This window comes from Typopeltis vanoorti, chromosome 7 (genome assembly GCF_054136105.1).
Source record: "Typopeltis vanoorti isolate ZY-2024b chromosome 7, IOZ_Tvanoo_1.0, whole genome shotgun sequence".
Lineage (NCBI taxonomy): Eukaryota > Metazoa > Arthropoda > Arachnida > Uropygi > Thelyphonidae > Typopeltis > Typopeltis vanoorti.
This window is the reverse complement of record NC_143555.1, coordinates 130,868,576-130,892,075: the sequence shown is the minus strand read 5'-3', so window position 1 is coordinate 130,892,075 and position 23,500 is coordinate 130,868,576. Positions and strand designations below refer to the sequence as shown.

The 23,500-nt window shown below is 37.6% G+C and overlaps 1 protein-coding gene across 1 annotated transcript in view; it reads right to left on the bottom strand.

The window, feature by feature from the left end:
- LOC150105070 (cardioacceleratory peptide receptor-like) overlaps window positions 1–23,500 on the bottom strand; it is a 151,843-nt gene that overhangs the window by 20,054 nt on the left and 108,289 nt on the right. The window contains exons 3-5 of the mRNA XM_090396128.1: window positions 13,000–13,103; window positions 8,774–8,867; window positions 2,816–3,103 (exon numbers count right to left, since the gene is read on the bottom strand). Of these exons, the coding sequence (XP_090252254.1) occupies window positions 2,816–3,103; window positions 8,774–8,867; window positions 13,000–13,103 (486 nt within the window). The remainder of the gene's footprint in view (window positions 1–2,815; window positions 3,104–8,773; window positions 8,868–12,999; window positions 13,104–23,500) is intronic.

Here is a 23,500-nt window from a genome sequence, read left to right as displayed (position 1 = left end):
CCATTAGCCTTGTCATCTACCTATAGTCATTAACAATAGCGGGCTGGATTTTAACGCCTTCATCTGAGTTTTTAGCCCAGGAGTATATGATCTTATGCTCCCTAAGGGCTGATCTGAGAGACGTCTGTTTATTCTTATCCGGTATTATGACAGAGGGGGGGGACCTTTTCATTGTTCCTCGGAACGTCCTGTTGGGGAGTCCTCCTCCATATGATCTTCTGTTGTTCTGCACCTTTTGTTTGAGTGCTCCCCTTGTGAGTTGTTTTGGTGGGGGGTTTTTGATGGCAGAACAGTGTAGTGAATTCACCTTGCGTAACCTCATCCTCTCCATCTGCATCATTTGTTTTCGCATATAGGTTTAAAAATTCCGGCTAATCCGATTCAAACTTTGTAGTTAGGAAATTCAGTACGTCCAGTGCCTGCTCCTTGTTTAGGTTCCGGATCTGTTCCTTGGTGCCCTCTATGCCGGTGTAGCGTATCCTGTCGTCTGGAGGTATTTAAGGGCTGTGAGAGATTTAGCAATGAAGTAGGACGGTGAGCCTACAAGTATAATCCCACAGGCCTAAGGACCTGCCAGCACGATCCTGTTGACTGGAAAAGTCAATTAGCAAAAATCGAGAGGAGGCGGTGTTGTGTTATAGTGTTGTGGGAAGAAACCGGGAACTTGCTTGGCTCAGCTCGAATTACCTACCTCCCTAACACCATACATCCACCACTGGTCCTCATTTCGGGCAGGGCCTACGTGGCCATTCACCTCAACATTTCGTGTAGAAGAGGAGGCAGTAGGAATTCGGGTAAGGTTAGAGCAAGTGCAGTGCAAGATTCTCGGAATACCTCCGTAAGTAGTACAATACAACCTCAAAGAGCGCAGTTTCCAGCAGAAGGAAATAAACACGTCTGTCTTCGTCAAACTCCAAACTCAATCCACGATCATCCGTCCATCCACCACTAACCATCCGATACGATGTTTTTTTTTTGGGGGGGGGGGAGACAGACTGAATCCTTGACTCTTTATCCCTTCATCTGATTGAAGAAAATCTGTGTGGATGGGGTGTTATTGAGCTAAACGCTCTAGTCATGGCTGGGTAATGGCAATAGCCGAGCCTCAGTTAAAACTTCATTGGCTACAGCATTTCTATCCGTTACCTTGTATAAAGAATTCCCTAGTCCTATATCAGAAACAGAAGTACGTTTCTACCGGTCACTTCAGAGATATTCAACAGAGCGGATTAACATTTGCAGTACATTAGACTTGCTTTTGCAGTATTTCAGAGATGAATACATCATCAGCTGAAACATCTTTGGTCACGTAAAAAAAATCTAGCGCCTTTTAGTCCTATCCTTGGAAATCGGTAGGTAGATTCCTCCACCCTTAGTACTTGTGAGTTGAGTTCATGACGACCGATGATTTTAAAAAGCATAGGAAAGAAAGAGATAGGAGTTGACAAGTAGACACTTCGTGAGCTTAACCCTTAGTGGTAGTATTGACTGAGATTTACGTATTTAAAAACCCAAGCTTCAGAGTTAAAAAAACCGCATCTGCCTGCGCCAAATGGTGCAGGCAGATGCGGTTTTTTTCGAGTTATTTTCGAGTTATCAAATGGTGATAACTCGAAAAGAAACTGACCTAGAAACGGACTAGAAGAGCTTCTGATCGTCAACTAGAATCGAATCCTAAAGTTTTTTTTTTTTTTCTTTCTGAAAACCTACCTTTATGGAATTACACATACCTGCCATTGAATTAGAGACTTTTATTTAATATCGTGTTCGACCTCCTTTAACCCGAATTACAGAACACATAAGGTTTGGTATAAATTCCACAAGGCGTTGGATTGCATCTATATCTACAGCATAATACAGGTTCACGAGACAGTCCTTTAACTGGCTCAGAGTTCACGGAAGAGGACTTTGCTCCCTGATCTATTTTTATAACGTTCCCGTACATTCTCAATGGGGGGGGTCAGATCCGGGCTTTCTGGTGGTCAGGGAACGTGGTGGAAATCGGTTTAATGTTCGGTGAACCATTGCTGAGCCATTCTTACGCTACGAACAGTAACATTATCGTCCCTCAAATAATCCTCACCTGCTAGATAAAACGTCAACATTGATGGATGGACTTGATCGGCAACAACGTTCAGATATTCCTTGGATGACACCCGACTTTCCAGCAATATCAGGGGACTCGTTTCGTACCATGAGAACATGCCCCACTATTTCACTCTACCTCCTCCAGATTCATGGGATGTGTTTACAAGGAGCTGTTTTCATTTTTTTCAAGAAGCTCCCTCCAAACTTTTTGCCTACACTCGGTACAGAACAAGGTGAACCCTGACTCGTCGGACTACGTCTTTTTTTGCGGTCTTCCAGTGTCCAGTCACGGTGTTCTTGACACCACTAGTCACACGTATAATGCATTTTTAGTCACACGAATAATGGCTTATTATTTTGATAAGTTTTAGCAGATTTGAAACACGGTATACTACAACTGGATACGAATATTATTCTGGGCTATACAACGCATTTACAGCATTCACTACCTTATTTATGAATCCTCTATGTTTGTGATTTTTATTACACATGTTTGGATATAACTGAAATTTGTGTTCAGAAATCAGGGTGGTTCAGTTCAGGAAATGTTGGTGTTGTATCTTTGAGTCTTTGTCTATAAAGCTTGACGTCATCTTGATAAACAGAAGTCAATCAAGACATTTGAAAAATAAAATACTAAAGTAAACAAATATAATTAGTAGATCTGTTAAATTAGCTACAACATTTGACAAGCAATTAGACATCAATCAAAGAAATGATTACTTACAGTTCGCGACTGCAGATTTGGAGAGTTTGGGATAACTCATGATCTTGCTTTTACTCCATATCGTATACAAGATGATGCTGTAGCACGCAGAGATGATCACTGCCGGGATAAAGAATAATGACACCGCTACGAGGTTGAGGTAAAGTTTCCATTCCCATTCTTCAAGATCAATCCAGCACTGCGAACGACCTTTGATGAGCTCACCGCTGTTGAATAGGAATATAGATGGCACTGAGAACACGGCACTGGTTCCCCATGCAGAAGCCACTAGAAGGCGCGCTCTCTTCCCTTTGAATATAAAATAAATAAATAAATAAATAATTATCCAGTAAATTATCCAGGGTTAAAATTAGTGGCTGAAGATTTATCAGCTGCTTACATTCATAACAACGAATAATAAATTATATTCGCGTCAGAATACTTTCTTTAGCTTTATAACTACAAAGAATAGAGGGAAGTTTAGTTGCATACTCGTGTACTGAAACAAAAAAAAATATAAAAAAACATAAAAAAATAAAGGTGCGTCCATAACAGAAGATGTAAAGGGATTTTTAAAGTCCGTTTTGAATGTTGTGCTCAGAAAATATGAAAATATGGATATAATGAAGGATATGGTGTGTCCATTCTCATATATCAATGGAAATTCTGATGTGAAATTACACTTTCTTTAACTCTATCTCTAGTAAATTTTGAAACACTGTGTATACCTGGCTAAGAATGAATACTTAATATCCTTCATTATGTTAACCAGATCGATACCTTTTTGCGATCTCTATTTTATATACTTCATGAATTAAATTATTTGCTTAAACCTCATGATTTGAGTTTCTTTGTATTAAAACGCATTTTGTTTATGCTAGATGGGTGAAGCAAAAATGCTTTTCATATTCCCCTTCATCTGCAGAAGAAATGTGTGCATTGGGTGTTATAGAGCTATAAACTGTGGTCTTGGCGGGGTAACAGCATTAGCCAAGCCTCAGTTAAAACTTCATTGGCTACAGCATTGCCATTCATTACCATATTGTGGGTTTTCCCTTGTTTTCTTATATTTCTTTTGATTGCATTGATAAAACATATTTTAAATATAATAAAATCTTTATAGTCCTTATAAGGACTGGCTTAAAGGAGCGAAGCAAGAAATGCTTTTTATCTTCCCCGTTATCTGTAGAGGACAGTGTAGGGATAAGGTGTTATTCAGCTATTACAACTCTGATCATGGCAGGAGGGTACCAGCAATAGCCAAGCCTCAGTTAGAACTTCATTGGCTACAGTATTGCTATCCATTACCTTCCAAGGGTTACCAATAAAATCTTACAGTTACAACATTTCATGTATATTATTATTAGTATAGAAAATACGAGATATATGTGTATTTTATCATATTTACCTAAATTTTAATTGTTAAAGTTATTTTGCGAAATAATTTTTTGTTTTAATTTTTAGTTTTCAGTATTTACTATTAATTTTATCTGCAAGATATTATTTAAACTCTATTGTAGGTTTTAAACTTGAGTACAAGTACACCTGCATTTTAAACAGAAAAGGTGGTATATATTGCAGTCTTTTTAAAATAGCTGACGATCTAAAAGTATCACCAATTAGTAATTAGAGGACTTAAATTGTCTGTTACATTATTTGAGTAATCCTTTCCTTTATCCCAAACCCGTTCCATTTTTTGCCTGAAGAAATATCGTTTTCCCATTGCTTAATCAGATAAGACCTTTCTTTACCATAATATGTTACATTAGTGTGCTTATCGCGTACAGTTGAGATCATAAATAAGCAGAAGACATTATGTTAGAAGTCTATTCGATACGAGTAGCTTGGCTTTCTTTTACTTTATAACAACGCACCGCTCTTCCGTCTGTATTTAAATCGCACATACATCAAATGTGTGCGGAATTTACGCAGACATAAATAAAGTTCATTTATAAGAACGAATTCGTTTTAAAATTTGTCTGAAAAAAAAAAAAAAAAAGAATGAAAATTAAAACGAAAGGTTGATTTCGGATGCATCAGACATTCGGCGCCATTCGATGCACCTTCGTATATATCCAACACCTCAGTGTAGGATTCTTCGAATCAATCCACATTAGACAAGATTAGAATCTGTTATTGCTTAATACTATTGTAATCACATATTTGCAAACAGCAACTTTCAAACTTCCAAAGATATTTTTTGCAATACTTTCCTTTTTTTTTTTTTTTTTTTTTTTTTTTTTTTTACACGAGGACTGCCAGAACTTTTGTTTTCCACTAACATGAGTGTTCCTCACCTAATTCCCTCTTCTGTTGAAAACCAACCATTAAATAGAGAGTTTCTGAGATTTCCGTTCCCCAGTGTATTGCGTGCCTCGACATTTCACTTTTGATTTACTGCAAGTATCGCAAAGTGAGTATTTTTTCTCCTCTCGTTACTACTGTTAAGATGTCCCCCACTCTTTGCTGTTAAAAGTTTGAGCGTATCTTTCAGATTGTTCAGAAAGAAAGAACTTTTCATTTTAATGTGTTTTGTTCGAAAAACTCGTGTTATAAGAGTGGTGGATTTCATCCAAGCTAAAACTATCAGTGGTATCAAAGCTTGCAACAGATTTTTTTTATTATTATTATCATTTTTATTAATCTTTTCAATGCAACAATGGAAGTTAGACTTGTTGGCTTTCATTCCTAGATGCGAATAGCTCGGGCCAATCACATTTTATTGTGATTGCTTCGATTACCTAATCAAGAAATCCGGGAACTTTTCAAAAAACGCGATATTTTTTGTACGCCGAAAAATTAGTTTTTACCCACCTCAGTTTTCAGTTTTCGGATATTCGAATATATGAAAATTTTTTTTTCTAATTTATGATATATAATACATGACAAACAATTATTGAGGTTATTTGAAAATATTATATGATAATTAAAGAACGTTATCATCTATATATGACACAGCTTTCAAATTCTATTATAAAAATAAAGTACCGTGTAAAATATACTAAACAATTATTTAAAAAAATTATATAATTTATTAAATCATTAGAAAAATATGCAGAATATTAAACAATTAGCAGAGAATTTTTCAAAAATCTAGTATTCTGAGGATATATGTTAAAACACTTTTTTAATTTTTATATATAAAATTTATAAGTAAGAAGCATCGGAACACACAGCAGGCCCGATGTATTAGGTACATATTAGGAATAGTCATATTCAAAAACACATCTCATCTCTCATCAGTTCCAGCTGCAAGTGGTTAACGACCTCAGTTCGGACCACAACCCAGTACTTCTAAAACTGGGAGAGGATCCGGAACTTATTCCCAGTCAGTCATTTACTAATTGCACAAAATTCAAGGCTACAATCAACACTATCATGGATTCAGTGCCGAATATCTCCACCTGTGAAGAAATTGACGCAGCAGTCAACAACCTGGAAAGCAAAATTCAAACTAGCTTAACTACAGCCTCTTCTATCTCCACTCCAGCGCAAGTAAATCTACTTCCAGAAGAAATCCTTGCTCTAATCAGAAACAAAAATAAAAATCAGACGTCGCTTTCATAACACGCTATCTCCTCAAGACAGCCAAGAGCTGAACAGAGCATCAAACTTACTTCGCTATGCACTAAAAATCACAGAAATCAACAATGGGAAAGAAAACTTTGTTTCAAATTTGAAGATAACTCCTTGTGGAAGTTGGCAAAGGTTATCCGTAAGGACCGTTCCAATATCCAGTCCATTCACAGAGAAAGAGGAATAGTTTATAGGGACGATGAAAAGGCAGAAGCCCTCGCTGAAGCTCTTCAACTTTAGTGCAGTCCTAATTATGCGGATTCTGATTTAGTCTTCATAGAGAAAATTCACCGTCGAGTCCGTACTGCGCTCCAGCAGCCTAACAACCGTGAAAATATCTATCCCATCTCGCCTAGAGGTCTACTCAATCATTAGGAAGCTCAACAACAAAAAAGCCCCTGGCCCAGATGAAATTAACAACAAAAGAATCAAGGCCCTTCCGCATAAAGCTGTCATGCATTTGGTAACAATCATAAATGCAATACTCAGACTAAACTATTTTCCAACCCGAAGGAAACAAGCAGATATAATCCTCATTAATAAGCTGGGAAAAGCGCCTCAGTTACCGCAAAGTTACAGACCCATCAGTCTCCTTTCATGCTTTGGAAAAATTGCAGAAAAATTCATCCTCAATCGACTTCAAAATGTGGTGAACAAAAACGATACAATACCGAAAAACCGGTTTGGATTTCGAACCGGGCACAGTACTACACAACAAGTTCACAGACTGGTCGAATTCATCACTACTGGATTCAATTGGAGACAACATATAGGAGCTGTTTTTCTGGATGTAGCAAAAGCCTTTGATAAGGTTTGGCACAAAGGCCTCATCTATAAATTATTTATGGCCAAAGTTCCGCTCTACCTTTTCAAACTTATCGACTCCTTTCTAAAAAACCGGAAATTTCATGTCACGTTGAGAGGACTCAAATCCTCTTTGAAAAGAATCACTGCAGGTGTTCCTCAAGGCTCGTTGCTCTCTCCGCTGCTTTTTAACATCTTCGTTGCCGACGCCCCTAACACGACATCAACCACCACAGCTTACTATGCGGATGACATGGCAATTTTGAGTAGATCTCTCAGGCCGAACGTAGCTTCACAGCGCTTACAAACCGCAGCAACAAACCTAGAAAAATGGCTCAAGAAATGGAGAATAACTGTGAATGCCGACAAAAGTACTGCCATTCTCTTCACAAGACGGAAGGCGTCCCACTACGGAGAAGTTAAACTTTTCAACACAACTATTCCATGGAAATCCAGCACCAAGTATTTAGGTATTCAACTGGACAACCGCCTCAACTTTAGCTCTCACATCGACTATGCCTGCAGCAAGGCAAACTCCGCAATTATGCAACTTTACTCTCTTCTCAACCGAAGAAGCCGTGTCAGCACCGAAAACAAACTACGGATCTACAAAACAATCATTAGACCCACATTAACTCATGGATCACCGGCTTGGGGTCACACCTCTCCTGGCAACATCAAAAAGCTACAGGTCATCCAGAACAAATGTCTCCGTATGATATTCAATGCTCCGTGATTTGTTAGGAATGCTCTCCTCACTGAGACGTTGACATTCCTGATATTCACATGTTTCTCCGTGATACAGCCATTACATATTTCAACAAAGCAGCTAGTCATCCCAATCAACTCATTCGAGAGTCATCTAACTACGATGAAAACGACAGGTGGAAACACAAACGTCCGAAAGCGGCTCTGCTCATCGGTACAGATGCTACCACACTGCCCTAAAATGGGTGAGCCAGGTGCTAGATAAATTCTCATTAATTTAAGCCATTTTTCATAGAGATGAAAGGATTATAATCCAATGGATTGAGGTCCATCCAGCCACAAAGGTTAAAGGTTAAAGTTGTTGACAAGGGGAGAGTTCTTTTTAGGACTTCCATGTTAGCAGATGGTAATGTTGTAGCTAATGAAATTTTAACTGAGGCTCGGCTATTGCCGTTACCCAGCCATGACTAGAGCTTTTAGCTCAATGACACTCCATCCATACAGATTTTCTTCATTCAGATGAAGTGATAAAGAGTCAAGGACTCAGTCCATCGCCCAGTTCTTTTAAGAACTTAAGAACTTTGTTGACAAGGGTTCAGTTCATCTCAAAAAAAAAAAAAAAACGTGACGTGAGATCCAGGGAGTTTAAAGACTCATCGAGGGAGAGTCCCTACTTTACAGCTCTCTGCTTCTACTCTCAATCCATCAACTATAACAAACGGCAACTGCACCGACGCCATCTACCGCCAACCACCGGCACTAGTACTTTCACAGACAATCACAAACATCCATGCCCACGGCGGGCTATATTAGTGATATATTAGTGATAAGTAAAGTTATACAATTCTCTTTATGAAAACTAGTAATTAAAATAATTGAAAGTCTACTTACAACTACTGGAGAAATTCATAGGATGAGTAATAGCATCATAACGATCGATACTCAGCGCTACCAGCACGTACGTTGAAGAATATGTAACTAACACCTGTAAACAAATTAAATCAAGATTAATATAACTTATAAAAAAACAGAAAGTACAGTGTGAATTTTTTGCTCGATATAAAAAAGTCTTTCAGCCTTCATTATCCTGGAAAAATAAACATTGAAACTGTCCATCTGTTTTGCTTCCAAAGCTCTCGTTAATTAATCCAGTAGAAACCTTTGAACGCGACGACTAATTTCACAACTCAGACGAAAAGTCTAATTAAAACGAATTTTAAATAATGAAAATGAACCCCATTAATTGCAGATTCCAGACACAGAAAGACTTGCAAGTACTTTTTTTGTGGGACGAAATTAAATTTCTTACTTGAGTAATTAGCTCTGGATGGAATGGAATTCCAAGCATTTTTGTTGAGATTTAAAAGTTGCACAGCCGTTTTATAACCTTTCAAAATAAAGAAAGAGGAAAACGAATCTATGTACATAAAACAAACGACAAAGTTGATGTAATTCAACATCGGTTGCTTTTTTGGCAAAGAGCCAATTTCACACATGATCTATGTTTGTTTTGGTATCAATCAAGGTTTGTTTCATTGCTACAAAATACTAGAATGGTATCCACCGATGTTATGCACTTGCATCGTTTTGTATGTGACGTCACTTTCAGCAGCAAAACTGCGTCAGAAGGCTTTACATCGAATTTTTCTTACTTTGTAAGAACTGAAAATGAAAAATAAGAAAAAAAATTAAACAGTGCGTGTTATCCTGGTAAACAAGCAGGCGAGAGTCTTTTAAGAGAGTCTACTTTCTACTACTTCGAAACTGCGTAAGATTGTAACCACCGACACCTTCATAAAGATTGTTTTTGCAAACATAAAAATGGAAATTTCGGAAGTTTTGTCTCTGGTAGCCATACGCAATCGCATACTAGAGCCGTGTGTTAGGGGTTAGGGGAAGGTGAGCAAGAGGAATACAAGAAAGGTCAGGAGTCTGTTCACATTTTTCTTGAACAGCTGAGAGTGTAGTTATTGGGGAAGGCAGAGTGGGGAAGACTGTTCCAAACGACAGAAGTAGATGGAATAAAAGCGAAGCATTAAAGTTGGTTCGGTGAGTTGTAAGATGGACTGTAAAAGGCTCTTGTTTTGTTTTAATGATCCTGGAGAAGAGGAGGGGGGAATAATAGTGGTCCATTCAACAGAGCACTGTCCATGAAAGTATCTGTAGAAGAGGCACAAGGCAGAAACTGAACGTTTGTGAGAGAGGGATCATTAATTCTCAGGATTGCCCTCTTCTGGATAGAATCGAGCAATCTTAGAGAGGAGTTTGGTGTACCATCCGAAATATGAGGGCAATATTCCATGACTTGGTAGATTTGGGCTTTCTGTAGAGTCAACTGCTGTAAAGGTGTGGAGCAGTGTCTTGTGCGAAAACGTACACCAAATTTTTTGGTAGCTGCAGAAGCTACAGTAGAAATATGGTTATGCCAGGAAAGGTCGGAGGTGCAAGTCAGTCCAAGAAGGCAAATCTGATCGTATTTGGATATTTCAGTATTATTTAAAATAACGGGGAGGGAGGCGAGGTCTTTCTTGCTAGAGATCAGACAGAACTTGGTTTTAGTGGCCCTGAAGTTTACAAGGTTGTCCTTGCCCCACTGGGATATAGCTAGGAGATCTGAGTTCAGGTTCCTCGTCGTGGTAGATCTTGAGAATTGTCATACATGTTTGTCGAATGAAAAGGAGGAATGGAGTGAACAAAGCTATGGATAGGATTGGAAATCTGTGAGATCAGGTCGTTTAAATACAAGAGGAAGAGAGTGGGTGTAAGAACAGAACCATGGGGGGAGTACACCTGTAAATGTGGAGAAATCTGAATGAAGACAGTAAGCCGTCCACCATGACACGTAGTGAGCAACCAGTGAGAAAGTCGGCGATCCAGTGGTAGAGTGAGGAGGGGAGACCATAGGATGGCAATTCGGTAAGTAGACCCCTGTGCCAAATCCAATCAAATGCCTTTGAAATGTCGAGGGCAACCACGTGAGTTTCTCCAAATTTCTTCATGGCCTGTGTCCATAGGTGGGTGGTGAAAACAAGCAGATCAGCAGTAAATCGCGAGTGGTGGAATCCATACTGCTGGACACTGATTAGCTGGTACGTTTCTAGGTGATTCAAGAGTTGGTTGTTGATTATATTCTCTATAATTTTAGAGAGAACATAAGTGAGAGCAATTGGAGTTCAATGGTTGACTTTTACCGCCTTTCTTTGGGATGGACTGGATGGGGACCTATTTCCATGTTGTCGGGTAGATGCCAGTCGAATACGATAGACTGAAGAGGCGATGCAGGATAGGTGTTAGTTCTGAGAGACAAATGTTTAACACAGTACGTGGGATTCTATCAGGACCAGATGCCTTGTTTGTGTTCAAGTTGTTAAGAATTCTTCGGGTTTCTTTTTGTCGGAAAAATATGGGAGTCGTTCTTTGTTGAGTGGAGGGTAACTTTGCCCAGGTCAAGGAATTGGAGGAGAAGAGTAATGCGAATAAGTGGGTATTGTCTTTGATTGAGGTGATTACAGTATAATCTGGATGTGAAACTGGTGGAAAACTGTGTGGGCAGAAGTTGCACCCAATGGTCTTGGCAAAAGGAGCAACTGATGTTTAGGCAGGAGGCATGTTTGAAGCATTTGGCCCCTTAAAAGCCTGACTTGGACTTGGTGATGATTCCTTTGCAAATGTGATACACTAATAACACAAAATACAATAGCGCAAGCTGTTCTCATAGTTTTATGGTACATTTTCAAAACTTTAGTTTTTTTTTAACATATTATAGATATCATATATTACAAAAATAAAACAGTGTAAAAAATAGAACATATATTGCACTATGTTGACGTATTTTCTCTAATGACAAATTAACAGTACTCATATTTTATTTTTAATTGTCAAAAATAAGGAATAATTATAGATTTATTAATCAAAATGAATTCACGATAAACTGTGTGGAAGGAAAGGGCAAATTTCAGTGTTTTGGGGAGAAACTGACGTCTGGTTTCCTAATAAATATTTCCCGTTCTGAAAACGTTCTTTCGATGAGTACGCAGTTATGTGGCGCCGAAAGAAATTTTGTAAGATTAGTGGAAATATTTTTTGGACTAACTGATGCAATTAATTGGTCAAAAAATGAAACCTACGAGTTTCAGACATTGCGCACTGCAAAGTTTTTGACTGTTTGCCATATGAATCCTATTTTCGTTTTAGATTTTTAATTAACGTCAAATAAAGTTTGTTATTTTGGTGCATTTTTTATATTCTGACTACTTTCTGGTTCTTGCACTGTAGTTGGATATGCATGAATTGCCGCAAGATAACGAAAGGCTTTACCCGATTATTTGCGTTTCTTATGGCGCATGCAACAGAAATTTTTTTGCTTTGGCCAACCGAAAACCGAATTCTTCCGCTAATTCTCGAAGAGGATTATCTGAAAAAAAAAAAAAAACGAATCAGCTATAAAAGGTTAGCTGGTCTCATGTGATAGTGAGAGCGTTTTCCGACTCTCCTTAAAGAAAGTGTTCTTCATTCTTCCAAACAGGCGAAAGGAATACGCCGGAGGTAATTCCAAATTATAAAGCTTCTTTGTCAAGCCAGTTGACCCTTTCATTTGTTGCGCGAGTATATTTGAACTACATCGCGACTCTCTCTTTCTCCAGCTGTATTTCAAACTCATTTGTATTCTTGAAGTTTAGCTGATTAAGCGAGAACACCAAAAGTTGTTAAATTTGTCTCAGAGTTTTCCTTAGAAGCACGTTCATTACGTTTTACTTCCTCTTTTCGCTTCAAGGAAGATGAATATTATGGCGTCTTGGGCTCATACGCCGACCATCTTGTAAGCTCTCTAAATTTGTCTTCCTTGAATACACCAGAACGAAAAACCTAAATCAGCACATCTGTCTGTCTGTGTGCGCATGCGATTAATCATCTCGCACGTGAAATTTTTATTTACCCTTCTGTAGTTATAAATTTGCATTGTTGGTTGCCTTTCCACTACTGAAGAGCAAAGCATACATTTACAAGTTCAGGCAATACGCAAAGAACAGAATGACATATTAGCACTCGATATGAACATATTGACGACACATTTTTAAGAGAATGCCTAAAACTTTAATATTAAGATAGTTTCTTACCTGGAGATATTTGATCATCTTGCATATCACATTTCCTCCATAGAAATCAACGGTAATCCTCCAAATTATATCCGTGAGCACATTAATAAGACCTACTGTAAGATCTGTAAAAAGAAAAATTAAGTCTCTGTAATTAGGTCACACACACACACACACACATACACAAAAAGTTCTTGTTAGAATTACAAGGTTTTTCGAGTTATATAACCTCCAACGTTATCTTTGTTTATCCTTTTATGTATTAAGCCCATTGGTTCGTTATAATCAAATGAATTATCTTTTAAAAACCTGAGTGAATCGATGAGAAGTTAAACCTGTCTCAAACAGTTTGTGCGAATTAGTGTGTCTTTTAGCCAATTCGTGTTTTCGAAAAAGAATACGCTGAGAGACTCGAATGAAGATTTCTCCAACCAAAGAGCATCAGTGCTACCGAAACGTTTGCTAACAACTGCTGTAAATGAATTGTCTACACAATTCTAAAATAATTATTATTCCTTGTTAACACTTAAATTTTCGTCAATAATTTTCAGGCATTTCCAGCGTTTGGAAATTTGTGTGTGCGTGCGTGCGTGCGTGCGCGTGCGTGCGTGTGATAGAGAGAGAGATGTTTTCATTGGTATATGCATGATTTCATAATACCTTCTGATATATATATTATTTCTATGATATACTATTAAGACAGACAATGCATTTCCGAATGCTAGTTAACCAATCTTATACGAAGCAGGAAATAAAGCAGTTTGTATCAGCCGAAAATTCTGTTTGAGTTTCATACTGCAAAATACGCAAAACTTCTATTTGAATACACGAATTTATTGGCATAGCGGCCTTAATTTTTGGCTATAATTCAACAAACCATAATCCTATTTTAATAGCAGTCTCGAGTATTTGGCAATATTTTCCCTATCCACACCCATAACACGAAAAGTCTAAGTTAAAAAAAGTTCCCCTAATGGCTAAAGGAGGAATATTTTTGAAATTTCTTCCAGCCACAAATATATCATGGGGTGGAAAATGAAAAAGTGAGATTTTAAATTTATTAAAAATATTCATAAGATACTAAACTTAAATACATGTATATGAAACAATAAAAACAGTAAAAAAAAACAAATTAAAAATATGAAATATTTCTAATTTTTGAAAAATAAATGATAAAAAAGATAAATATCATTTTAAACCTTAAATAAGATTAGATAAATAAGCTTATATAACTCGGTTCAATTTTGATAACCAAAGTGAGTAGAATGTTGAGGTCAGATAAAACACCAATGCCACTGGTGTTGGTCGAAATCTCCAACACACAAAAAAGCATCTATGAAGTTACGGACATTTGCAAGCTTAAAATTACCTCTAAGGAAGAAAGCATCGGCAGCAGTGCCACAGAACAGATACCAGAGGTTCGGGCATGCCCAAAAACTGTGCAGAGCTGCATATAGATGCCTAAAATGCGTTGAGGGTCACCAAACTAACTCCTGCACCAAACCCAGATCCACACCTGCTTGTTGTGCCAACTGTAGAGGACCACATCCCTCTAATTACAAGGGTTGCCTTTTCCATCCAAAAAACCGTGGATCAACAAGAACTAACCATGTTCCTACAAGCAATGACGCAGCACACAACCAAGCAGTTCGCCCTCCAGATCATAATACCTCACATTCGACAACACAGGAAGGCACTCGATCATCATCCATGTCCAAATCATATGCGGAAGCGGTAAGAACCCAGATTTTTTCATCACAAGAGAAAACAAGCTCTAATCTCACATCAGCTTTAACCTCGTCACTTGCAACAATGCTGCATGAATTCAGCAAAGCAAGCACCTCACCATCCTCTACAAAAAGATTCTACATAGAAACCCAATCCATATTAACAGCTCTCTATAATGTTTAAAAAATTTAAACCAAATTATCTCATGATAACAGCATGGAATGCCAATGGCTTAACAAATAAAATTCTCGAGCTGCAAGAATTTGCAAAAAGGTACAATCCAGACATAACCTTGATCAGTGAATCCCACCTCAGACCATCAAACAATCCAAAACTAAGAGGCTCTATTTTATACAGGACAGACAGACTTAACTCTAGTGGAGGAGGCACAGCTATTTTTATCAAAAATTATTTAAGCCACAACGCACTGACTAACCCCCAAACTCTAAACCTTGAGGTGACGGGTGTGGAGGTACACACTAATAACTAAGGCAAACTCAAAATCTACGCAGCGTACAACCCTCCCAGTATTCCACTATTGACAGCAGACTTAGACTCCATCCTCGGCTCCACGGATTTCATAATTATAGCAGGAGACCTAAACTCCAAACACACGGCCTGGTTCAGTTCGTCAATCAACTCCAAAGGCCGTACCTTATTCAACTATACGTTACTCAACTCATCAATAGTAGCTGGACCCACTGTGCCCACACACTACAGCCCATCAGGAAGTTCTGAAGTATTAGACAAAGTTATCCTCAGAAACATCAAATATCAATACCAGCTGGAGACAGTAGAAGAGCTTAACTCATATCATAATCCCATCCTACTCAGGTTAGAACTTCAAGATCAGCTCTCTCCCCAACATTCTTTCATACCATGGGACATGCTCTCTAAGGTTCTCCCGGTCCACATCGGTCCGCCCCCTTCTTCGTAAAAAAGAAGAAATAGATCAAAATGTAAAAAATTTAACTAGGCAAATCAACTCAGCAATAGCATCGGTCATTCAAACCACTGTCTTTCACGCTCCTAACTGGATCCCAGAAGAGATAATGGACCTAATCAGGGCCAAAAATAAGGCCAGAAAGCGATACCACAATACTAAAGTCCCGCAGGACAAAGCAACCTTAAACACTTTGAACAGACAGGTTAGAGAAGCCCTCCAAATCCACAGGAACTCCAAATAGGAAACCAAACTCAAAGAAATCAACCCAGAAGATAACTCCATGTGGAAGTTTGTAAAATTTCATCGTACCAAAAGACAACCACTTCTCCCTTTAAAGACCAATCTTGGAACTGCACACACAGATGAAGAAAAAGTAGAAGCCCTAATTGACAATCTGGAAAATCAATGCAGCCCATCTTATGCAAATTTAAATGTCAATCTTATTCACAAAGTTCATCGTAAAGTTAGAAATGCACTAAGTCAGCCTAAGGATGATTCAGAAACCATCACCCCCACATCACCAATAATAAATATCATTTCCCATTTGAAGAAGAAAAAGGCCCCTGGCTCTGACGGCATTACCAATAGAATAATAAAGCTACTCCCAATGAAAGCCATAATTCATCTAGTTAATATTACCAATTCCATTTTAAGATTCCAGTACTTTCCCACAGATTGGAAAATCGCGGACATTATACCTCTGAAAAAGCCTGGCAATAACCCACAACTTACCCAAAGCTACAGGCCCATCAGTCTTCTTTCCTGTCTTGGCAAAGTAATAGAAAAGGTCATCCTATCAAGACTACAATCAGCAGTGGACCAACAGAAAATAATCCTAAATGAGCAATTTGGGTTTCGCAAAGCTCACAACACAGTGCAACAAATTCGCCGACTAACAGAACATATCACTCATGGTTTTAACTGGCACCTTCACACTGCTGCTGCTGTGTTTTTGGATGTTGCCAAGGCCTTTGATAAGGCATCAAGGCTTTATCTTCAAACTAATTGAAAACAATATCCAAATTAAACTAGTGAAACTCATATATTCATATATCAATGAAAGATACATGGAAGGAAAACTGAACGGAATTGTTTCTTCAAGGCGCAAAATTCTGGTGGGAGTACCTCAAGGTTCTCTTCTGGCCCCAATACTTTTCACAACTTACATGGCAGATATTCCTCTCAATCCAAGAACATCTACTACGGCCCTTTATGCCGACGACACCGCTATTCTAGTTAGATCACTCATCCCTCGCCTAGCAATCACTAGACTCCAAGGAAGTATCAATGAGCTAGCAAACTGGTTCACCAACTGGTCGATTCAAGTGAACCCCCTCAAAAGCTCTGCCATAATGTTTTAAAGAAGAAAAATCTGCAACAAAGAATACTTCCTGCTCTCTGGTCAAAAGATCCCATGGCAACCAGAGACCAACTATCTTTGGGTATTACTGGATAAGAAACTCCTTTTCAACAAACACATTAATCTCATTTGCTCCAAATCTTCCAACATCATAGCTCAACTCTACCCATTGATCAACCGTAAGAGATAATTGAACCTACATAATAAATTGCTTCTTTACCGGATGGTAATACGTCCAGTCATCACCTACGCCTCACAAGCATGGAGTCACACTTCAAGATCAAACATTTCAAAATTACAGAGAATTCAAAATAAATGCAATCAAAAGATGATCCTGGATGCACCCTGGTTCGTCAGAAATTCACAGATTCACCGAGAAACCGGCACTCCATACATCTCCTCCATCCCTTCTTCGTGATCTTGCAGAAAAATTCTTCGTGAAGTCAAGTTCACATTTAAACCCACTAATAGTACAAGCTGTAAATTACAACGAGACTGATTACTACAAACACAAAAGACCGAAGGCTATTCTTCTCTCAACCGATCATAGCTAATACAACTGCCCCTCAGATGGCGAGCTTAATTGCTCACAAATCTCCCACTCCCAAACAACTCTCATTATAGATAAAGGGGAATACGAATACGAATGCCATAAAGTCTCTACTCAGACCGGTTTCAACTCTTTTTGAAACTGGTCTGGGTAGTGACTTTATGGCATTCGTATAGTGAAGGTATGTAAGTTCTTTTCACTAAGGTTTGATATCTTCCAGGTCTACCTACTCACTGATGAGACCTCAAAAAAGGTTGAAACCAGTCTGGGTAGTGATCTCTCCTCATAATGTAATGACAGTATTACATCTCCTAGGAGCCGTGTTTTACATTGTGAAAAAATATCAAGAATAGTGAGGGAGCTTGCTCCACCTTTGCTTCGAATTGCCTACGCCGATAGTTTTTCGGCATGAAACTTATAAAATAAAACAAATTTATGTGTATTTATGTTATATATAATATAATATATATTTATGTGTATTTATGTTTATATATATATATATATTTGTTGTAGTCAGAAAATTTATATGTGGGTTTATATTTATGTTTATATATTTGTATGTAGTCAGAAAACATCCTAGTAAATAATTCCCTTTAATCAGTGCTCACAAAAGGGAAATAAAGCATTATGTTAATGGTAACTGACATCAATGGCCTCACAAACTCGTTAATGACACTTTGCAATTAGCGCAGACAACAGGACGCCACAACCACCACAAACGAGCAGACCTGATTATCCCGTGATAATTATGCTCTTTAAGCACCAAATATAAGACTGGTTCTCACGCTGTGAAAAGCTTCGTATTCTTTGGCATTAAGAATAACATCGAGTAGAGTCTCGTCCCTTATTCGGTTTTACTACCCGTCTGGGAACGAGGTCGTTTGGGTTCAGTGCACGTAATCGATTCATTGGTCCCAGAGATGCTGCCCAAGTCCATTAAGTACCACGGAGAATTTAGCCGAACACAAGTTCTTGGATGATACTAAATTGCAAAATAAAATTTTTATTTGTTGTTTGCATTTTGCTAGTTCATTGATGGACAATTAAAATTATAATTATTGCACGAATTTGTTTTCTACATTCTGGCAATTGATTTCACTCATTCAGGACTCTCTCTCTCTCTCTCTGTATCTTGCAACAAAAATATGTTCCTTATACCTTTGCTAACGACACTCTTACTTTATTTTATGGATTATCCGTAGTTTTCCTTCACGTTACTCATGAACTAAAATTTTAAATATAGTGCTTCTGTATCTCTACAGAATTCTGCTGCATATTTCAAGTTATTATTAGTATTTCACCCAATTATTTTGATTCTATATCAGTTCATTTTCCCTATCTTCCTTTATTTAATGGTCGTTTTTTGTGTATATCTATATATATAATTGTTAATTGGGACATTCCAGGTCAACAATCCGTAGTGGACGACCCACCATACGCACCGAAGGTGACCATAGGATGTTATGGAGGATAATATGTAAAAACCGCTATTTGTCGAACGATACGTTGAATGCAGAGTTCTGGCATCGACTGCAACCCGAATCTGCACAAAAACATTCACAACTGAGGTTCACAACATGGGTTTCCATGGCAGATGCAGATCGATGGGTGTGGATATGAACGTGGCGAATACCCGGTAACTCTGTCTTATCAGAGTGCGTAATCCCATTTATGAAATTCGATGGTGGCGATGTGATGTAAGATCCTCTCCTGGTTTGGCTTGAGCTTCTGTTTGTGGTGCCACGAACATTGAACTCCGAGAGGTATTTGAAGATTCTGGACAATGCAATGCTTCCTACTTTGTGGCATTTCTACGGAATTGGCCATTGTCGCTTTCAGAATGATAAAGTTGCTGCTGTAACTGCGTAGTTTGTGGACATCACGACACTTGACTGGCCACGACAGAGCCCTGATCTCAACCACACGAGTATTGAACATCGGTGGGATGACCTGCAGCGTCGGGTGAAGTCAAGAGTCGTCCTCCCCACAACAGTCCACGACCTCCTTACATGCCTACAGCAAGAATGGTCTATAATTCCTATCGCTCGCTATTTACTTTCCCTTACATTTGGGGAAAGTATGCTCGTAGGATTGCTGCCGTGATCACAGCGAAATGCGGGCGTACCTCTTATTAAGGTGGGCGACATGGCTGCTTGTTCCTTAATGTTTGTTTTTTATGTATATATATAATTGTTAACTTGATGTCTTTCCAAGCAGCACCCACACACAAACGTTTGCAACGTCTATCTTAGATCGGTGTCTAGTTTGGATGCCTCCACGAAGATGTTTCGAATCATTTGTTTGCAAATGATTCGAAATCATTCGCAACCAAATAATCCCTCACTGAGTGGAGATTTATAATGAAATATGGCACGTAGGATGCCTGATAAAAGATCATTTGTTTTCTTTTTGGATAATGTCAATTTTTATTTGCTGAATGAAGTAAACATAATTATACATTTAGCGAAATCAGCACAGGAAATGTCCTGTGATCACGGGAGTTGTACGTCTGTAAATCTGCGTGTTCATTGGGCCTGTTCTGAGGGATGAAAAATAGAATTTCAGGAAGAAAAACCCTCTATCTCAGTATTTGACTGGTACCTCACTATTTGATTGAAAATGCGTGGAAAAGGTCTCTGTCACAGTAGATTCGAACCGGATATTTTCAACCAAAGCGCTGGGTTATACCAACTAATCTACGGAGGATTCTTCCGAAGAAATATAAGCCCAAAACGGGTTGACATTTTTTCGAACGAAATCACATATATGCTAAACGTCTCTCCTTTTAATGTGGATAAAAAAAAAATATGTGTGCAGCAAAAATCCAAAAACGCCATTACATGCAGTCATTTTGATGATGAATAGCGTCGCTATAGAGATATGCCATTAGGAAAATAATACCTTTTTGTGCTTATTTCCAATCCTTTCTTTACTTGTTTGTCAATCCTTTTCTCTTCTTTTCCCAATTTTCTATTTCTTTTAACTCATTGTTCAATGGAGTCTTCTTAATTTTGTTTCGCAGTTTCCGTCTTGCTTTTTGTCCTCATATCTTCCATTCATTTCTTTTTCTTTTATATTCTTTGCTGCTGGACTGTATTTTATCCCATTTTACTGTCTTTTGCATTGTTTACATTTTCTATCCATTTCTCATGTTTCTATTAACAATTCACCTTCAATTATTTACAAAACGCGTAACGTTAAATTAAAATGCAGATGGATTAAGAAGTGTCTCACAAGACGCAATTCTAATTATTAACCATTAAGCAACTGTCGCAATAAGACGCAAGTTCATTTTTAGCAAGGCATTTTCCTTTTCTTCGAATCGTGATTCTTCTTCGGTGTAAGGACCTTTCACGCTGACACATTCCACTGTGTGTGTGTGTGTGTGTGTGTGTGTGTGTGTGTGTGTGTGTGTGTGTGTGTGTGTGTGTGTGTGTGTGTGTGTGTGTGTGTGTGTGTGTGTGTGTAATCTAATAATGAACTCATCTAATTAAGACGAAATCCGTCTATCCATGCTGAATGTTAATGAAGTCTTCACAGCTCAGTTTGTGACACGAAAAGCCTGTAATAAATGATGGGAGAGCAATAAGGCAGTTGTTTTTTTACAGCTGAATTTAAATATCTCTAATAAATGATGAATTGTGTGCTCTGGTTTATTTTGCCTGTGGAACACACGCACAATGATGTTTTCCTTGGTACCGAGCTTTCGTTGATATGATGATGGATCGCTGTAACCGAGGATACTGACGATCTTCATCCAGTGTTGTCTGACAGTTCGAAGATGGCAAAACGTACCTGAATTTCTCCTCAGGCTTTTGGACACATTTTCAAGTACATTTATACTACTCCCATCAAATATATGAAACGTTCTCCAAGAGACTGTTTCTGTCATAAATGATCATTCGTGAGAAATTATTAAGTGCAGACTTTAATTTTTGCATTCCGTTTCCATTTCTGTTCAATTTTGCGCATTGAAATCCTTAAATAGTATAATTCATATCTGAATCTGAATTGACACACTTAAACATATTTAAATCAAAATATCAAAATACAAATACCATTTAATTTAAATTCGTTTACGGGAGACTTCTGAAAAGTCTTTATAAGGACTGGCTTAAAGGGGCGAAGCAAGAATGCTTTTCATCTTCCCCGTTATCTGTAGAGGGCAGTGTAGGGATAAGGTGTTATTAAGCTATTAAAGCTCTGATCATGGCAGGAGGATAACAGTAATAGCTGAATCTCAGTTAGAACTTCATTGGCTTCAGCATTGCCATCCATTACCCTCCAAAGGTATTGGATTGAATGAATCAATCACCGCATCTCACGGTCGACTGATTCCCCATTAATCCACTTCTGAAAAGTCCTTATAAGGACTGGCTTAAAGGGGCTAAGCAAGAATGCTTTTCATATTCCCCGTTATCTGTAAAGAACAGTGTAGGGATAAGGTGTTATTCAGCAATTAAAGCTCTGATCATGGCAGGAGGGTAACAGCAATAGCCGAGCCTCAGTTAGAACTTCATTGGCTACAGCATTGCCATCCATTACCCTCCAAGGGTTAATTCGATCCCCACTTCTGAAAAACTTTACCTCTCAGGTTTATGATTATAATCAATTCAAAATTTTGAAAGGTGTTTGAAGATCATTAAACTATTTAAAATAATATTAAAATTCATTAAATTATATAATTAGCATTAGAATATTTATATGCAATATAAAAATAATATATATAAATCATTCATAATTTTAAATAATATTAATAGTAATAATAAATAATTAATAATATTAATACTAATAATAAATAATTAATAATATTAATAATGTTTATTAATATTAATTAATATTAGCTAATATTAATAATAATCATATTAATATTACCAAGTTATAATTGATAAATGCATTTAAGAATATTGTAATTAGTTATAATTGATAAATATAAATATTGAACTACAATCAATAATTTGAGTTTAATACAACTTTTGGCTACATTTATTATTAAATTTCCGCTCTTGTAGAGAGTCTCGCATATCACAAAATAATAATAATAGTAATAATAATCATCAGCAATCAACGATCACTTGCAATCAACAGAACACCCAGACATCGCAGTAATCACAACATTCGGTCATCTGTGATATTTTGCAGGGTTCAAGGAACTATAGCTATACACATAGTTTTCGATTTTTATTATTATGAAGGTATAGGAGAAGGAGACCATAACTCATTTTTATTTAATACTTAGTTTGATTTATAAATTTTTAATATACATTAAAATTAATTTTTGATTTATAAAGTGTTGTTTGATTTATAAATTATAAATATTTATAATTATGATATGTTGACCTTCGTTTGTGCTATTGCCTCAGGCCACACAAATAATATGGGGGGGTGGCTAGAGTGAACATCAACGTGACGTGGTACTGAAAACGACAAAAATAAATAATTGATTACAACATTTTTTTTAATCGATGTTGTTCACGGTGTGCATTGTGAAAAGTACGATACCAGCATTTAATGTTTTCAGTATCAAGTGCTAAGATGTACCAAAAACAAAATAAAAATACCTCTAGATTCTGACTGGATACTTCACGATTCTATGGAAAGATGTTTTTTACTTGCTTGATGAAATATTGACGTTACTCGATATCTCCACGTCCTGTTTCCGTCTCTATTTTAGCGACTCATCTCCGTCCATGTCGGTCCTCTTGGGAAACATCTCGACATCGAATGACCATCTTTTTTCTTTTTCTTTTTCTTTTTTTCTTTTTTTGTTTTGCTTAAACTAGAGTGGAGAGCGTCTGTCTTGTTACTTCCTCGTATTCGAGTTCAATTATGTGATGGGATCTTAGTAATAGGTCTCATCCAATGAACACACACACACACACACACACACACACACACACACACACACACACACGCACGCACGCACGCACGCACGAAA